General features: G+C 51.3%; 1 protein-coding gene across 6 annotated transcripts in view; it reads right to left on the minus strand.

The window, feature by feature from the left end:
• Nucleotides 1–784: 784 nt before the first annotated feature.
• Nucleotides 785–19818, minus strand: part of gpt (glutamic-pyruvate transaminase (alanine aminotransferase)) — a 33876-nt gene continuing 14842 nt past the window's right edge. For all 6 annotated transcript variants that reach the window (XM_031903391.1, XM_031903389.1, NM_001016805.2 and 3 more), the window contains 10 exon segments: nucleotides 12624–12713; nucleotides 11920–12028; nucleotides 10802–10935; nucleotides 5574–5817; nucleotides 4840–4919; nucleotides 4612–4748; nucleotides 3654–3828; nucleotides 3201–3356; nucleotides 2626–2738; nucleotides 785–2138 (listed from right to left, as the gene is read on the minus strand). In XM_031903391.1, the coding sequence (XP_031759251.1) occupies nucleotides 2048–2138; nucleotides 2626–2738; nucleotides 3201–3356; nucleotides 3654–3828; nucleotides 4612–4748; nucleotides 4840–4919; nucleotides 5574–5817; nucleotides 10802–10935; nucleotides 11920–12028; nucleotides 12624–12713 (1329 nt within the window). In that variant the 3' untranslated portion in view covers nucleotides 785–2047.

A 19818-nucleotide genomic window follows, 5' to 3' on the forward strand; every position in this document is an offset into this window, starting at 1 on the left:
AGATCCCATGATGGAACTTGAGATCCACCACCTGAACTTCAGTGGGAAAACTTAGGTTAACTCCCATATCAGAACACCAGGAAGAACATCTTTCCCAAACAGAAAAATACCTCTGGATAGTAGGCGGCTCTCTGGCTGCCCCGAGTGTTGCTGCTGCTCTTCCTGAGAGCCCTAAGTTACCAGTAAGAGTCAAGTTGCTAAGACCAGTCTGTCTGGGCAGTGAGAAATCAGATTGCCCTTGATTAAGAGATCCAGCCATTAGGGAAGCCTGAGGGCCACAAGGAACATCTCTGCCTGATCTTCTTCTGGACATTCCTGAGAACTTGAGGGATTGGGACAGTTGGTGGGAACACATAAACTCTGTTGAATCTCTATTTAATGGAGAAAGTAAAGTTGATCTGGCCTCGTCATCCAGAATCTAAGATCTGTAACTCTTCAGCATTGATTCTGGAGGCCTTCAGGTCCACCTTTGCCATCCAACCCCCCGATTGGCCACCTGGAACACACAAGTCTTCGTTGAATGACCCCAAGTTGAGAATTACTCTGAACTCTCCACTTTATTTGCATTTTAGGAAAAGATGGGAACAAAACCCTTGAAGAAAAAAAAAAAACCCAAAAAAAGGACCCCATTTGGTGGCTTTATAGAACTACAACAGAATGGCACACCCACATTTGGGGCAACAGGGAGATCAGTATTGTGCCCTGCCGGGTGGGGGTAGTGGGGGGTAGTAGAGAAGCTTTGCATACCTGCAAATAATAAATCTAAATTCAAATAAACACAGAATCTTCCTTACAATCTTTATTGATTCATATTAAAAACATTCATTTTAGCCCTTTATATGAAAATGCTAAACAGGACTGGCCAGTGGTTTGGCTGCTTGGCGCCTTGGCTAGAAGGTCCGTTAGGGAACCGGCGGATCTGGCGACAGTGAGAGATGACTGAGCAGCAGCCAAGGACGACCAGACAGCCAAGAATACTTAAGACTTTGGTGCTAAATTGCCCTAGTGCAGTTGCCCATAGCAACCAATCTGAATAATAAAGTGGAGTGATTGGAATGGGCAAGTGCATGGGTGCAACCAGAACCTGTTACTCAGCGGGTCCTTGGGTGTTTCTGATGGGTTGATAAAAATGCAAAGCTCATCCTGAACTTTATTTTGCATCCAACATGGCCGCCTCCGGAGAAAGCACAAGTGTAGGCATTCCAGTTTGTCATCAGAGACATTGCATAGCACCTTCCATGCATTCGTATTATCGCTAAATTCCGAGCAGCGTTGGGAACTTTGAGGTGCCCTCCTAGGTACAATATCAGGCAAGCCCAAACTTAGAAAGGACACTTAGGGACTTCAGCAGGGCATCGGAGCTGGATTAAGGCCTACGGAGCTCAGCCACCCAAGGGCCTGAACGTAAAGCTTCCATGATGCTACATTAATGGGTTAATTATGTCTAAAAAGCAAGAGATTAAGCAACGAGGGCCATAAGGGGACCCAATAAGGCCTACTGTACTGCACCCACATTGGTCAATAAAACACCCTAAAAGCAGAGTTACCTCTCTACAGCTACTAGCCAGCAGGGCCCTAGAGAAGAGACAGATGGGGCAATAGGCTGGGAAATAAGAAAGTGCATTGAGTGGTCATTGGGCGGCCCCCTTAGCGAGGCACAGTCATTCGTGTAAGGAAACGCGGAGCTCGTTCACATTTTGGCTTTGGATTCCAATGAAAGTGCTCAATTGAGATAAAAACAAAAAGGTGCACGTGTGGTTGTATCTGGTTACTGATTGGTTCATAATTAGTGAATACTGCGAGGCACGGTTTTGGGCCTTCCCCGCAAGTTCATCTCTAGTTGGGGAGTCGGCCGTGAGTGCACCTGGGAGTTCAGCTCAGTCATCAGTGAAGGCTTCTCCTGGGTTGGGGTTGAGTAGGTCAGATGTCTGAGGGCGGAAAGCAGGAGGTAAAAAGCACTGGGGCAAATCTGAGGGTTGCACATGTACTACTCATCAGCAGTTAAGATAAGGACACGTAAGCGGCAGGTCTGCACCGTTGTGGCATTCTAGGAATACTCCTCTGTGAACTTCTGGTGGAAATCCTTCAGCCGCTCTAACAGGCTCTTTAGTTTATCCGTGGGAGGGAGAATGGTCATCCTGCAGGAAGAAGGCAAGAACAAAAGAAGGGTCAGGTGTGGGGCCAGCCTATTACCTAGAACAGTGGTTTCCTAAATGTGGGGCTAAGCAATTAGGGGGCTGGAGCCACAGGTGCATGGGTCCAACCTAAAGGCCAGTTACAGTGAGACTTGGAAGCCTATTGGGTCTACTGGATGGTCCCGGATTTGCAGTGCTAGATATTATTGGAACTATGGCTGATACAGCAGTCTTCACATACAGAGCTATGGGATCCCCTAGTGTGAATCCAGAATCTCCCCACTGAGCTCTGAAATATTACAGAAATATGGATTCACCTACCTGGTACTGAGGGAGATGGGTGGACTTACTCTTTAGAAGTCAGGGCTGGGACATTCACTAAAGACACAATCTTTAAACACTGCAATCTGTTTTTACCCTTAGCTGGGGTTAATTCTATTGAGGTGCAGAGAGTATACAGCACGATACCCCATACTCTAGATCTGCTTACCTGAAATGGTGCGTGCCCTCACGTTGTCCAAATCCGCTTCCAGGTACCACACAGATTCCAGTCTCTTCCAGAAGCTTCATACAAAAGAACATATCTGGGGCCTGCCCCTCGGCCTGCAGGGGAAAGTAGGCAGTAAGAAGTGATCTTAAAGGGATGTACTTGCAAGGGGTGAGGGAAACCATGTAAGAAGAGTGTGGTACTTAGGTTCTTCTTCTCTAGACCTGCCTCTCTGTCTGCATTGGGGTTCAGAGTATAAGAAGGAGAACCTCTGTTTGAGCAATGAGACCGTTTTAGAGAAGACAACCCTCAATGTAGGCAGAGAGACAGGTCTAGAAAAGGAGAACCCCTATGTGGGCAGAGAGACAGATCTCCATGTGGGCAGAGAAAAAGGTCTAGAGAAGAACATGTGGGCAAAACTTCAATGTGGGCAAGAGGCCCAGTCTAGAGAAGGAGAACCTCTGTGTAGGTTAACAGAGGGATCTAGAACAGGAGAACTTGGAAGTGATGATTTGATAACTCAAGTTCCAAGTAGAATAATAAACCACATAAAGCACCCCCCCCCCCCCCACAATTACCTGTGCCAGTTTAATGGCCTTTTCTGGGATGTGGATCCTGGGGAACGAGTACATGGCTCCCTGGACTGGGTTACAGCGGATCCCAGGGGATTGGTTTAGGATTTCCTCAGTGAGACGAGCCTTCTCAGCCAGGTTCCCCAGCACGGCCTGCTTCTCCTGGAGAAATACATTATATAGGTCAATGCGGGCATCATGTACCCACCTACCTGTTAACCCCCCCCCTGCTAATAGCCACCCCCCCAAGAATCATCCCTATCCTCCATACACGTTAACATGAGGTGCTTTCATAGCAAATACCTTCATCAGGGACAATAAATCTGATGAAGGTCACACACATGACAAAAATATTGGACCACTAATCTTTCACTAAAAGTTTTTTTGACCAGCATAGGAAGAGCACATAACAAAACAGACCCCCTTTCCCCTTTAGGACTTGCAAGCGGACAGACGTACAGCCATGAACTGTTTGTAGGAGGGCTCCCCAGGCTTTGGTGGGTTCACAATCACATCCAGCAATGCTTGCCCGGGCACTGGGGGGCACAGACGCACAGACACCAGCTTGGTTAGTTGTTGCTTGACAGCAGGATCCATATTGATCACTTCCATGTAACCCCCTCTGAATCCGCACCTGGGGGGGGAGGGCAAAGATACAATTACAGATCTCACCAGAAGAAATGTGACTAACCATGGTGTGCCAGAATGTTCTCCATTAGTAACACAGTATTGGAAGCATTCCCTGACCAGGCCACAATGAGACAGTACTTACTCTAGTAGGTAACTAGTAACACATTAATGGTACCATTCTAGACCTATTCCCACAGAAATGTACAGTGATGGCACCAGTCTACGGGCAGGTCATGGGGTGCCAGTACCTACCCCATTAGTAACAATAATGGTACCATTCTAGACATTTCTATGGGAATAGGTACAGTGATGGCACCAGTCTACGAGCAGGCCATGGGGTGCCAGTACCTACCCCATTAGTAACAATAATGGTACCATTCTAGACATTTCTATGGGAATAGGTACAGTGATGGCACCAGTCTATGAGCAGGCCATGGGGTGCCAGTACCTACCCCATTAGTAACAATAATGGTACCATTCTAGACATTTCTATGGGAATAGGTACAGTGATGGCACCAGTCTATGAGCAGGCCATGGGGTGCCAGTACCTACCCCATTAGTAACAATAATGGTACCATTCTAGACATTTCTATGGGAATAGGTACAGCGATGGCACCAGTCTATGAGCAGGCCACGGTGCGTTAGAACCTTCTCCCACAGGGCACAGTATATGCTACAAGGAAACATTCAGACGGCTCCTCATACAACCTGGGCCATGAGATACGTATGGAATACAGGCATGTGGTAACAACCCACAGCTTGCCGGGTTCCTGAGGGCCACACTCACTCTCCCATGTATCCCTTGGATGTGGAGTGGAAAGAGGCCAGTTCCACGGTTTCCGAGTACTTGGGTCCCATCTCAAACAGAACCTTTTTGAAGGAATGGAAGGTACAGCCCTTGGCATAGACATTATCTTGGTACACCTGGGGGCAAGAGAAGATGGGTACGGTCAGTGCTTACAGGGCTTTAGATGTTTAATATTATGGACTGACTTTGGATTGTTTGGGTCAGTACCTCATCAGCCATCAGGAAAAGATTCTCTTCAGCAGCAAAACGGATCACGTCCTCAATGCACTTTCTGCTCTGCACCTGCCCTGGGGTCACAGCGAGACAGTTGCACCATCAGTGCCAGGGGAATGCAGTACAATGGGATATTGGGAAGTGGTATCAGGAGTCAGGACCAGCAGTGCAGGGAAGGGAAAGGGACAGACACAGTGACAGTTACACATAACTATAAACCCAGTGAGAATGAGGAATGAATGGATATTGGGGAGTTGTATCAGGAGTCAGAATCAGCAGTGCAGGGAAGGGAAAGGGACAGACACAGTGACAGTTACACATAACTATAAACCCAGTGAGAATGAGGAATGAATGGATATTGGGGAGTTGTATCAGGAGTCAGAACCAGCAGTGCAGGGAAGGGAAGGGAAAGGGACAGACACAGTGACAGTTACACATAACTATAAACCCAGTGAGAATGAGGAATGAATGGGTATTGGGGAGTTGTATCAGGAGTCAGAACCAGCAGTGCAGGGAAGGGAAAGGGACAGACACAGTGACAGTTACACATAACTATAAACCCAGTGAGAATGAGGAATGAATGGATATTGGGGAGTTGTATCAGGAGTCAGAACCAGCAGTGCAGGGAAGGGAAAGGGACAGACAGACACAATGGATATTAGGAAGTTGCACAGAAGTTTTCTTTAATGGTGCAGAACACTTTGTAGCTGCTAATAGTTAGGGGGTACCTGTGGGGTTTCCTGGGTTAATGATACACAGTACTTTGGGGTCACAGTGCTTTCGGGCTTCTGTCAGTGATCTCCGCAGCTCGTTGATGTCCAGGGCCCAGCAGTTCTCTTCGTCCAGATAATAATTAACCTGCACAGCATTTAGCTCTGCCAGGGCTGCCGAATACAGGGGGTACTGGGGGATCGGGATCAGCACCCCCGTCCGGGATTTCCCCTGCCCAGACACCAGCAGCTTCAGCATAGTCTGCAGGGGGGAGAGAGAAGGACTGAACACCCAGCGGGGGGGGGGGGGGGAGGACACTGTACAAAATATTATATAGAGGAGACGGGAAGGAATGAGAATATGGAGCAGATTTACTAACACGCACTAAATTGCACCGGTGCAGTTGCCTATAACAACCAATCAATCTTTGCTTTCGGTCTTTAACTTGAAGCAGACTATATAGCAACCACTTACTGCTTCTCATTATCTCACTATATGGGGCCCCCGGCATCAGGGACGCAAAAGGGCAGCTGTTAGAGCATGCTGGGAGTTGTAGTTCAGTGACCGGTACAGGGCAGGGGAGCCTGGCAGGGAGAGGAGCCGTTTGGATAAACACAGAGCTTGGAGGGACAGAGCTCACTGAGGCGCAGGGAACATCCTGTCAGGGGGAACAAACAATGAAAGAGCAGAGTCAGCGGGTCCAGCCAGCGGGGGGCACCGGCTCATACTGACTGATTTCTGTGTTCCTTGGCAGTTAGCCTGGCACACACACACAGTCATATGGGCATCACTGCTGGGGGTAACATGGGCAATAGAAGGCAGGGCAGAATGGGTCAGGGCAAGGTGCCCACTTCTATCTTACTGTGTCCCTGAATGTGTAATAGAGACAACCGGGGGGGGGGCTCTGTGGGCTACAAGCCCTATACACTGCATTCTATTCCCAGGGGGGCATCTGTGGGCTACAAGCCCTATACACTGCATTCTATTCCCCAGGGGGGTATCTGTGGGCTACAAGCCCTATACATTGTATTCTATTCCCCAGGGGGGTATCTGTGGGCTACAAGCCCTATACACTGCATTCTATTCCCCAGGGGGGCATCTGTGGGCTACAAGCCCTATACACTGTATTCTATTCCCCAGGGGGGTATCTGTGGGCTACAAGCCCTATACACTGCATTCTATTCCCCAGGGGGGCATCTGTGGGCTACAAGCCCTATACACTGCATTCTATTCCCAGGGGGGCATCTGTGGGCTACAAGCCCTATACACTGTATTCTATTCCCCAGGGGGGGGGGGGGTTATCTGTGGGCTACAAGCCCTATACATTGTATTCTATTCCCCAGGGGGGGGGGTTATCTGTGGGCTACAAGCCCTATACATTGTATTCTATTCCCCAGGGGGGGTTATCTGTGGGCTACAAGCCCTATACACTGCATTCTATTCCCCAGGGGGGTATCTGTGGGCTACAAGCCCTATACACTGCATTCTATTCCCCAGGGGGGCATCTGTGGGCTACAAGCCCTATACACTGTATTCTATTCCCCAGGGGGGCATCTGTGGGCTACAAGCCCTATACACTGCATTCTATTCCCAGGGGGGCATCTGTGGGCTACAAGCCCTATACACTGCATTCTATTCCCAGGGGGGTATCTGTGGGCTACAAGCCCTATACATTGTATTCTATTCCCCAGGGGGGGCATCTGTAGGCTTCAAGCCCTATACATTGTATTCTATTCCCCGGGGGGTTATCTGTGGGCTACAAGCCCTATACATTGTATTCTATTCCCCAGGGGGGGGGGGTTATCTGTGGGCTACAAGCCCTATACATTGTATTCTATTCCCCAGGGGGGGCATCTGTAGGCTTCAAGCCCTATACATTGTATTCTATTCCCCAGGGGGGGGGGTTATCTGTGGGCTACAAGCCCTATACATTGTATTCTATTCCCCAGGGGGGTATCTGTGGGCTACAAGCCCTATACATTGTATTCTATTCCCCAGGGGGGTATCTGTGGGCTACAAGCCCTATACATTGTATTCTATTCCCCAGGGGGGGTTATCTATGGGCTACAAGCCCTATACACTGCATTCTATTCCCCAGGGGGGGTTATCTATGGGCTACAAGCCCTATACACTGCATTCTATTCCCAGGGGGGGTTATCTATGGGCTACAAGCCCTATACACTGCATTCTATTCCCAGGGGGGTATCTGTGGGCTACAAGCCCTATACATTGTATTCTATTCCCCAGGGGGGGGGTTATCTGTGGGCTACAAGCCCTATACATTGTATTCTATTCCCCAGGGGGGGTTATCTGTGGGCTACAAGCCCTATACACTGCATTCTATTCCCCAGGGGGGTATCTGTGGGCTACAAGCCCTATACACTGCATTCTATTCCCAGGGGGGTATCTGTGGGCTACAAGCCCTATACATTGTATTCTATTCCCCAGGGGGGGCATCTGTAGGCTTCAAGCCCTATACATTGTATTCTATTCCCAGGGGGGTATCTGTAGGCTACAAGCCCTATACACTGCATTCTATTCCCCAGGGGGGTATCTGTGGGCTACAAGCCCTATACACTGCATTCTATTCCCAGGGGGGTATCTGTGGGCTACAAGCCCTATACATTGTATTCTATTCCCCAGGGGGGGCATCTGTAGGCTTCAAGCCCTATACATTGTATTCTATTCCCAGGGGGGTATCTGTAGGCTTCAAGCCCTATACACTGTATTCTATTCCCCGGGGGGGTATCTGTGGGCTACAAGCCCTATACACTGCATTCTATTCCCAGGGGGGTATCTGTGGGCTACAAGCCCTATACATTGTATTCTATTCCCCAGGGGGGCATCTGTAGGCTTCAAGCCCTATACATTGTATTCTATTCCCCAGGGGGGGGGGGTTATCTGTGGGCTACAAGCCCTATACATTGTATTCTATTCCCCAGGGGGGTATCTGTGGGCTACAAGCCCTATACATTGTATTCTATTCCCCAGGGGGGTATCTGTGGGCTACAAGCCCTATACATTGTATTCTATTCCCCAGGGGGGTATCTGTGGGCTACAAGCCCTATACATTGTATTCTATTCCCCAGGGGGGGTTATCTATGGGCTACAAGCCCTATACACTGCATTCTATTCCCCAGGGGGGGTTATCTATGGGCTACAAGCCCTATACACTGCATTCTATTCCCAGGGGGGGTTATCTATGGGCTACAAGCCCTATACACTGCATTCTATTCCCAGGGGGTTATCTGTGGGCTACAAGCCCTATACATTGTATTCTATTCCCCAGGGGGGGGGTTATCTGTGGGCTACAAGCCCTATACACTGCATTCTATTCCCAGGGGGGTATCTGTGGGCTACAAGCCCTATACATTGTATTCTATTCCCCAGGGGGGGCATCTGTAGGCTTCAAGCCCTATACATTGTATTCTATTCCCAGGGGGGTATCTGTAGGCTACAAGCCCTATACACTGCATTCTATTCCCCAGGGGGGTATCTGTGGGCTACAAGCCCTATACACTGCATTCTATTCCCAGGGGGGTATCTGTGGGCTACAAGCCCTATACATTGTATTCTATTCCCCAGGGGGGGCATCTGTAGGCTTCAAGCCCTATACATTGTATTCTATTCCCAGGGGGGTATCTGTAGGCTTCAAGCCCTATACACTGTATTCTATTCCCCGGGGGGGTATCTGTGGGCTACAAGCCCTATACACTGCATTCTATTCCCAGGGGGGTATCTGTGGGCTACAAGCCCTATACATTGTATTCTATTCCCCAGGGGGGGCATCTGTAGGCTTCAAGCCCTATACATTGTATTCTATTCCCCAGGGGGGGGGGGTTATCTGTGGGCTACAAGCCCTATACATTGTATTCTATTCCCCAGGGGGGTATCTGTGGGCTACAAGCCCTATACATTGTATTCTATTCCCCAGGGGGTATCTGTGGGCTACAAGCCCTATACATTGTATTCTATTCCCCAGGGGGGTATCTGTGGGCTACAAGCCCTATACATTGTATTCTATTCCCCAGGGGGGGTTATCTATGGGCTACAAGCCCTATACACTGCATTCTATTCCCCAGGGGGGGTTATCTATGGGCTACAAGCCCTATACACTGCATTCTATTCCCAGGGGGGGTTATCTATGGGCTACAAGCCCTATACACTGCATTCTATTCCCAGGGGGTTATCTGTGGGCTACAAGCCCTATACATTGTATTCTATTCCCCAGGGGGGGGGTTATCTGTGGGCTACAAGCCCTATACATTGTATTCTATTCCCCAGGGGGGGTTATCTGTGGGCTACAAGCCCTATACACTGCATTCTATTCCCCAGGGGGGTATCTGTGGGCTACAAGCCCTATACATTGTATTCTATTCCCCAGGGGGGGCATCTGTAGGCTTCAAGCCCTATACACTGTATTCTATTCCCAGGGGGGGTATCTATGGGCTACAAGCCCTATACACTGTATTCTGTTCCCAGGGGGGGCATCTGTGGGCTACAAGCCCTATACACTGTATTCTATTCCCAGGGGGATATCTGTGGGCTACAAGCCCTATACACTGTATTCTATTCCCAGGGGGGCATCTGTGGGCTACAAGCCCTATACACTGTATTCTATTCCCAGGGGGGTATCTGTGGGCTACAAGCCCTATACACTGTATTCTATTCCCAGGGGGGGTATCTATGGGCTACAAGCCCTATACACTGTATTCTGTTCCCAGGGGGGGCATCTGTGGGCTACAAGCCCTATACACTGTATTCTATTCCCAGGGGGATATCTGTGGGCTACAAGCCCTATACACTGTATTCTATTCCCCGGGGGTATCTGTGGGCTACAAGCCCATTGGCACACACAGGCCACAGTCCCTCTCCATGGGAATAAACACCGAGATTCTATCACTCATTCACTACAGGAATGCTCCTTTACTTACTCATTAAATACCTCAGAGTACAGAGTGGAAAGGAGACGGAGGCGCTATGCACCAATGAGACCGTGTCCCTCGACATATTACATGGGGCAGATATTCACTAGTAACCCAAAGCAGCCAATCAGTGATCAGCTCTGTTCCATCTTGTGCCATCAGACTAATGAAAGCAAGTATCTGATTGATTGGGTCTGATAAACAACTGCTGCCAGGGCTGCCATCAGGGGAAAGAGTTCATAGGGGCCCAAAGCTTCTGAGCCCTGACTGCTACCAAGCGACTTAAGGTTATATAAAGAGAAAAGGCTTATATACAGTACCACGATAGAGTCACTGGCCCCCGTGGAGAGGTAGATGTTGTTGGGGTCGGACTGGATGCCCCCATCCCTCCTCTCAATGTACTTTGCCACATCCTGACGGATCACTTCAATTCCTTGGCTGGCACTGTAGGCCCCTGTATGGGGGGGGGGGGGTAGAACACAAATCAGTTAGGAAAATATTCTGGATCTGTCAGGTTTGCCCCCATACTAAACCCCCAGGGGGCAAGGCAGCTAAGGGGCAGAGACTCCAGGGCACAAGAGCAGGGTCACACCCCCATATGGACAAAGAAGGGCCAGGGGGCCAGGCAAGGTACAGAGGGCATGTTGGGGGGTATCAGGCTGTAGGGGAGGAATCGGGGGCACCACTAGGAAGGAGACACGGAACAGAAGTTTTACTACTAAAACTTGCATTTCTATGGAACTGTTCATAAGCTGAACCAACTGCCTGGGCAGCCTCGGACTGATCCTGCTCAACGGGGCAATGCAGTCCCTGCCCAATGGATATTTGGGCTATTTCCAGCCAGATAGGCTGCCATGGAGGGCCCATACACAGGCAGATAAACTGCCAACTTGGTCTGAAGGGGCAGCTAAAATCTGCCCACGTGTGGCCAGCTTAAAGGTGCCCATACACAGACCGATTTCAGCTGCCTATTCTGGTCCTTCAGACCAATTCAGCTGCTTATCTGCCCGTGTATGGGCACCCCCGATGGGCCTACCTGCCCAATATCTGGCCTAAAATCGGCCAATCAAGCAGGTTTGATTTTCCCATTGTATCAGGGGCCGTATCGCTCCTCAGCCTGATGGCACCAATCCCTGCTGTTTTAATTCAATCGTTTGGCAATAGGTCCAAAAGGTGGAATTGGTCCGATATGGCTCACCTTAGGTCGCCCAAATGAGCAGATTGCAACGTGTATGGCGACCTTTACAGTGTAACTAAGTGGGGCCTAAAGTGGAGTTGGGCCTCGGTGCAGCCGTACAGTCTGTAATGCTCCACTTGCTCATTAGAGGAAAGGGACAGGCTCACACATTCCCCTGGGAAGCCCCCCACCTGGGTACATTCCTGGGTTCAAGGTGAAGATCTTTCCCAACAATTAGTGAGCCCCGCCCCCTCAACCAACCAATGCTGTGCCCGCCGCACGCCTGCAGAATTCGAGCTGCCTTCTGCTTCACGTCCTCCGGAAACTTGTTGTCGTTCATAAGCTCGGGGTACAGGCAGATGGCACTGACCTGCAAACACACAGGGGTACAGTGAGTACCGGGGCGCTGGCATCTCGCAATGAAGCAGCAAGAGAGACTTACAAGGGGGAGAGGCCCCACCACCGAAACCTCTATGGGCACAGGACTAGCCCCGCAGCCCTATAAGGGCACAGGGTAATCTAGATAACTTGCCCCTCCCAACTCCCTGTGTCCCAAGGCACAGAATGGGCAAAGGGCTCACCAAGCCCAACGTTCATCCCAGCACAGAATCCTCCATGGGCACAGGACTAGCCCCACAGCCCTATAAGGGCACAGGGCTGGTACATAACTTGCCCCTCCCAACTAAGTTCTGTCTCAAGGCACAGGATGGGCAAAGGGCTCCCCTAGCCCAATATTCATTCCAGCACAGAAACCTCCATGGGCACAAGAATGGCACCCAGAAGGGCAGATAGCAACTAGTACTGTGGGCATTTAGGCACTTTACATTAAAACATCTCCAAAAGCCCTACGTGTTTCATACTCTAAGGGCACTTAATCATCAGAGAAGGGCAGATCTATAGCAGGGAAAGGGGAGTTTGGGGCACAAGCTGAATGGTCACAGACTGGCACAGGATCAGCTCCTTACCTGGCGCAGGAAAGTGATGGGTTTCTGACCCATTGCGTGGGCATCTCCAATATTTGCTTTGATCACTTCTGTGAATGGCTTCTTCACCCCCTGCAAGAAAAAAAACACAAAAAAGTGATAATGGGAGACCAGCATGGGTGCCCCCTGCCCCCCATTACCAGAGACAGCCCCTGGTTTGGAAACTTCACCAACTGCCTTAAATCTAATGGCCACAAACCAACGCTCAGCTGCAAAAAGGGCAGGAAGAAAGCTTGGCAGCGAGTGTGCCTGTAAGTTACATTCAGACATGGGTATAACTGCCACATACATAGGCACGGGCAGCTGGCAGGGGCACAGCATACCCAGTCCTTCATTAAAGGCTAAGTATCTCTGCAGGTGATCTTTATAAAGAACCTCAAGAACCTGTCCCCTTGGCACACACTGCATATTGTCCCCAAGCTCCAAGCTGCTGGGCATTAGGTGCCCCATTTAATCATGGCTGGCAGGGGAGTATATGTATAAAAAACATAGGTCACATATGTCACCAAAAATATTTTAATTAAAAAAACCGACGACATCCTGACCACCTTCCGCGCTCCAAGAGCACTCAGACATGGCCGGCAAGGGGCAGGCTGGATTAGAGAGAGTAAATAACTATACAGAACTATACAGTTACATAGGGTTTATGTCTATTCCCTACACACAGACAACAGGTACAAGAGCACAGCTTTTTGCCTCAGAGAGGGGTCAGATTATTCCTCTGCCGGGTACGACTGTGTAACAAATGTAGGAGAGTGGCTGAGCTGCAGGGTTCTGAGCTATAATCTATAGTCTAAACTGAAATCTATTTATGGCCAAATGATGGTTGTAACATTGATGACTGTGAAGCCAAGTGACATGGCAGCTCCCACTCACAGGTGTCAATGCACCAAGAGGAATAGACATTTCCGTTAAGTGACGGCCCCTGGGGCACTTAGAGAACCAGCAAACTGAGCTTTGTCCTTCCGCTCTGCCCTCTGTGCCATCAGGCGCCTGAGTCGGCACTTTCACTTGCCCTATAGATAAGAGATTCCTGAGCAGAAAGGGAGGAAAGGTGCTGCGCTGAGCAAACACGACTCCCAGCCAGGCTGCCGAGATAGTCAGGAGTCACTTTCCCTAGGAGAGGGCAAATTCCACCCAGTCTGCTGTTACACGCTGTGAACTTGCCCTTCTCTCTGCCCCAGCAAAGAGATCATAGAGTCTCTGCCCCAGCACCCCCCGCCATTAGTTATTGCCTGCTCCCCCAGCACCCCCGCCATTAGGCATGGCCTGCTCCCCCAGCACCCCCCGCCATTAGTTATTGCCTGCTCCCCCAGCACCCCCACCATTAGTTATTGCCTGCTCCCCCAGCACCCCCCGCCATTAGTTATTGCCTGCTCCCCCAGCACCCCCCGCCATTAGTTATTGCCTGCTCCCCCAGCACCCCCGCCATTAGTTATTGCCTGCTCCCCCAGCACCCCCCGCCATTAGTTATTGCCTGCTCCCCCAGCACCCCCCGCCATTAGGCATGGCCTGCTCCCCCAGCACCCCCCGCCATTAGTTATTGCCTGCTCCCCCAGCACCCCCGCCATTAGTTATTGCCTGCTCCCCCAGCACCCCCCGCCATTAGTTATTGCCTGCTCCCCCAGCACCCCCCGCCATTAGTTATTGCCTGCTCCCCAGCACCCCCGCCATTAGTTATTGCCTGCTCCCCCAGCACCCCCCGCCATTAGTTATTGCCTGCTCCCCCAGCACCCCCGCCATTAGTTATTGCCTGCTCCCCCAGCACCCCCCGCCATTAGTTATTGCCTGCTCCCCCAGCACCCCCCGCCATTAGTTATTGCCTGCTCCCCCAGCACCCCCGCCATTAGTTATTGCCTGCTCCCCCAGCACCCCCCGCCATTAGTTATTGCCTGCTCCCCCAGCCATTAGTTATTGCCTGCTCCCCCAGCACCCCCCGCCATTAGTTATTGCCTGCTCCCCCAGCACCCCCCGCCATTAGGCATGGCCTGCTCCCCCAGCACCCCCCGCCATTAGTTATTGCCTGCTCCCCCAGCACCCCCGCCATTAGTTATTGCCTGCTCCCCCAGCACCCCCCGCCATTAGTTATTGCCTGCTCCCCCAGCACCCCCGCCATTAGTTATTGCCTGCTCCCCCAGCACCCCCCGCCATTAGTTATTGCCTGCTCCCCCAGCACCCCCCGCCATTAGTTATTGCCTGCTCCCCCAGCACCCCCCGCCATTAGTTATTGCCTGCTCCCCCAGCACCCCCCGCCATTAGTTATTGCCTGCTCCCCCAGCACCCCCCGCCATTAGTTATTGCCTGCTCCCCCAGCACCCCCCGCCATTAGTTATTGCCTGCTCCCCCAGCACCCCCGCCATTAGTTATTGCCTGCTCCCCCAGCACCCCCCGCCATTAGTTATTGCCTGCTCCCCCAGCCATTAGTTATTGCCTGCTCCCCCAGCACCCCCCGCCATTAGTTATTGCCTGCTCCCCCAGCACCCCCAGTACAAACCTATAATAATTGGAAAACCCCAATACCCTTGTCTGTCACTATATATAAAGAAAGAGCCATTACTTTGGCAGGAATCTAGAAACACTGGTGCTCATTTATCAAAACTGGGCAAATTTGCATCTTGACAGTAACCCATAGCAACCAATCTGTGATTTGATTTTTTCCAGCCAGCTTCAGGTAGGACAGTGAAAACAAACTTCTGATTGGTTGCCATGGGTTACTGCCCAGGTGCATATTTGCCCAGCTCTTGTGGGGATAAATCCATTCCCAAGAGGTGTAACAGAGCTGGGCAAATATGCACCTGGGCAGTAACCCATGGCAACCAATCAGAAGTTTGTTTTCATTGTTCTACCTGAAGCTGGCTGGAAAAATCAAATCACAGATTGGTTGCCATGGGTTACTGCCCAGGTGCATATTTGCCCAGCTCTGTTACGCCTCTTAGTACATTGGTGGGGATAACTCCATTCCCTAAGGGCCCCTAATATAGCCGAACGCTCATCTAGCGACACAACTATATAACAAACTGCTATGCTTTGATGACGTCTGCTTATGTCTAACACAGCAACCAATCAGCTGCCAACAAGAGTCACATGTCTGGATGCTGGTTGCCCTGGGTTACTAGACCTGGTACAGACTGTTTATGACAAAACCTCAGTTGTGCTGTGAGCCGGGGGGGGGCAGTTGTACCAGGGGGTGTCTGTGAGCGATGTCCCTGCTCTAACAAACTGGCAGCGGCACAAGTCAGCGGTTTGGGCATCCGACTGCCAGACACAAACAGCCAGTTTTCTGCAGCAGGAAAATCAGCCACTTAATATCGCAAACACATCTTCCTTTCACTATTTGCTAAATAAGCCTAAAATGACAGATCTCCAAGTTAAACTTCATTATTCTACCCCTTCTGCCGACACAGTGAGGCCCCAGGGGGGCAATTTCCATAGCATCCGAGGGCCCCAGTGTTTATCCAAAGGATTCTATAGGTCTTCCCCCTGCCGCTCACATTCCTCTCCGGAACAAATACGTTCTCAGCTGAAGGAGACGGAGAATGATTGGCCGGCGGCGCTGCATAAATAAATGCTGATAATAAAGTTTGTGTATGGGATCGGCGGGGGAATAAAAGGGCCGGTATCTCAGGAATTCCGAATAGGGAAATCAGGCAGGATCCGTGTCAGTTTCCATAGAGATGAATGGGGGAAAAGAATCCGCTCGGCACAGAACAATCCCGGCCTTGGTGTCACAGGAGACAATGGGCCGATGGTTCTGCCGCCCGGCTGGTTCCCACCTGCAGCTGCGACTTCTCTTCTGGGAAATAATCACAATTGTTCATACTTGCCCTTAGCTCAGGCCTACGGGGGGGGGGGGCATTTATACATTTATCTTCCACAATATGGGAAATAAGTGCAGATAATGAGAAGCTGTGATGGGACTTAGGGATTTACCCCAGAAGACTGGCAGTTGCAACATGCAGAGGCAACATGCTTATTGGGGGGGGGGGGACCCCGATACTTCTGCAGCCAATAAACATCCCCCATTTTGTCTCTGTCCCCCCAGCTGGGTGCCAAGTCTCTTATTTATTTCTCTTCCAATATGTTTTCCTTTTAATCTGTATTTTCCAATCAGTTCCCCAGTGCTCTTCCCACTCTGCCCAATCGGTTCCCCAGTGCTCTTCCCACTCTGCCCAATCGGTTCCCCAGTGCTCTTCCCACTCTGCCCAATCGGTTCCCCAGTGCCTCCCTCTGCCAATCGTCCCAGGCTTCCCTCTGCCAATCGGTTCCCCAGTGCTCTTCCCACTCTGCCCAATCGGTTCCCCAGTGCTCTTCCCACTCTGCCCAATCGGTTCCCCAGTGCTCTTCCCACTCTGCCCAATCGGTTCCCCAGTGCTCTTCCCACTCTGCCCAATCGGTTCCCCAGTGCTCTTCCCACTCTGCCCAATCGGTTCCCCAGTGCTCTTCCCACTCTGCCCAATCGGTTCCCCAGTGCTCTTCCCACTCTGCCCAATCGGTTCCCCAGTGCTCTTCCCACTCTGCCCAATCATAGTGAGTGTTTAGGGGAAGCAGTAATTCCAAAACTTTCCAGGGCTCATTGCTCCCTTATGCAATTCTCTTTAGCATGTTATTGCGGCTCAGGCTGTCGGCACCCATGACAGACAGGCACCCCAGGGAGATACAAGCCGAGTCCTGCCTGGGATTGCTGGCTTTGGTTTGTGTTCCAGGTACCCAGCCCAGTAGCGTTGTGTCCCTTAGGGGCCAATAAAACGGCATGTAGGGAAGCAGGTAGGGTTAGGGCTCAGTATCAGTAGGTAGAACTAGTGCCTTACTGTGCTGGGGCCTAAAAGTCACAGGACAAAAGGTTTGGGGTACAAGTCAATAAGTGGGGGGCACTAACAAGCTCTGCTAAAACAAGGCCCTGAAGTCATCTCAGGGGTTAATGTCGCGACACTCCCACAATACACATTAACTCTGTACATTTGGGGCCACAGTGATGCGCAGCGTCTCCCAGCTGCTTTGTGGCAGGAAGCGCCGGCGCTGCAGTTTGCTTGGGCTCTGGGCCCTCCAGTAGGGGAAAGGCAGGAGGAAGCTGCTGGGTTTTACAGAACGGAGAGGGGCCCACTCTCCCACTGCATGCTGGGATATTTCCTAATGTATACAATGTGGTTACTGATCACATGGAACGTTCCCTTTTTGGGATATATTATAGTATGTGATCCGCACACCCTTTACACACTGGCTGCAATGCGATTGGCCACTGGGGACAGAGCAGGGAATGGCGTAGAATGGCCGGGCAGAGGGACCAAGGTCCAACAGCAGCTGTACAGGGCTCGGAACCAGGGGAACTGGCACATACCAGGAGGGCAGCTGTATGCTCCTATACATCGGACTGGCTACTGGGGACTGGCTACTGGGGACTGGCTACTGGGGACTGGCTACTGGGGACTGGCTACTGGGGACTGGCTACTGGGGACTGGCTACTGGGGACTGGCTACTGGGGACTGGCTACTGGGGACTGGCTATGCCTGTCAGGGCATGCTGTGACTCTCAGTCTGGGGATGCACAAAGCAGGGGGGGCCCAGGGCCAAATCCCAGGCCCGAGGGTGCCACCGGGCTTCCTATATTTTTATGTTTTTCCCGATTAATAACATTGTATGAAGCATCATTTTTACCAGCCAGGTGGCACCCCCAGACAGGACTGGCAGGAGAGCCCCAGGATTAGAGGGAGGGGCCCTAGCAAAGCACAGAACGAGGCAGGGGGGTACTAAGGACCAGGCGTCGGTAGCTTTAGGGCAATGTACAAAGTAAGATGCTGGTGAGCAGCAGCTGGGCACTAAGGGGTTACCCGGCACCCACTGCATCAGGTTCTTCCACTTCCAGTCATTACATTGTGTGCAACAGGGTGTTAATGTGCCAGGGACAGATTAGTGGCACCAGAGTAGGGTTACAGCAGCGCCGGAGGGCACAAACAATTCCCCTGGGCTCAGGCTGAGAGGTTCTGGCCCAACCCATGGGGTGACCACCGAGAGCTTAGAGCTACATTGGTACATACTGCATGATCAATAGCAGAACCTGTGCCAGGCACAATGAGCAGCATGGCAGTGCCAAGTACTGGCATCATTACTATTGTAGGAATAAACCTGTGAGTGGCAACAGGTGCCCCACTTACTGGGACTCGGGGCAAGATGCCCATCAGAGCAATTACAGAGGGAATGAATGGCCGACCGTACCACCTGGGTACCCTACAGCCCATGTACCCCAACCTGCACTGCATAACCCTTGCCTTCCTCTCACTACTACTCCCTTGCCTTCCTCTCACTACTACTCTCACCCCCTTGCCAACTGCACTGTGTACCCTTGCCTTCCTGGCACTACCCTCACCCCCTTGCCAACTGCACTGTGTAACCCTTGCCTTCCTGGCACTACTCTCACCCCCTTGCCAACTGCACTGTGTAACCCTTGCCTTCCTGGCACTACTCTCACCCCCTTGCCAACTGCACTGTGTAACCCTTGCCTTCCTGGCACTACTCTCACCCCCTTGCCAACTGCACTGTGTAACCCTTGCCTTCCTGGCACTACTCTCACCCCCTTGCCAACTGCACTGTGTAACCCTTGCCTTCCTGGCACTACTCTCACCCCCTTGCCAACTGCACTGTGTAACCCTTGCCTTCCTGGCACTACTCTCACCCCCTTGCCAACTGCACTGTGTAACTCTTGCCCTCCTGGCACTACTCTCACCCCCTTGCCAACTGCACTGTGTAACCCTTGCCTTCCTGGCACTACTCTCACCCCCTTGCCAACTGCACTGTGTAACCCTTGCCTTCCTGGCACTACTCTCACCCCCTTGCCAACTGCACTGTGTAACCCTTGCCTTCCTGGCACTACTCTCACCCCCTTACCAACTGCACTGTGTAACCCTTGCCTTCCTGGCACTACTCTCACCTCCTTGCCAACTGCACTGTGTAACCCTTGCCTCGCTGGAATGAGTGGTAGGTTGTGAGTTGGCAAGGAACGAGGGGTACACACCCAATACCCACCTGTTGCCCATAGCATTTATATAGATGTGGGGCAAACATGGAAAAGATGGGGTTAACTGCCTACGTAAGTGCCATTATTTGCCAACAACTCCTTGTATCCTGGAGGGAGCAGCCGGCAAACAGACACACCCCTGCCTGCCCTCCTGCACTGGGGGAACAAG

This window comes from Xenopus tropicalis, chromosome 6 (assembly GCF_000004195.4).
Source record: "Xenopus tropicalis strain Nigerian chromosome 6, UCB_Xtro_10.0, whole genome shotgun sequence".
Taxonomy (NCBI): Eukaryota; Metazoa; Chordata; class Amphibia; order Anura; family Pipidae; genus Xenopus; species Xenopus tropicalis.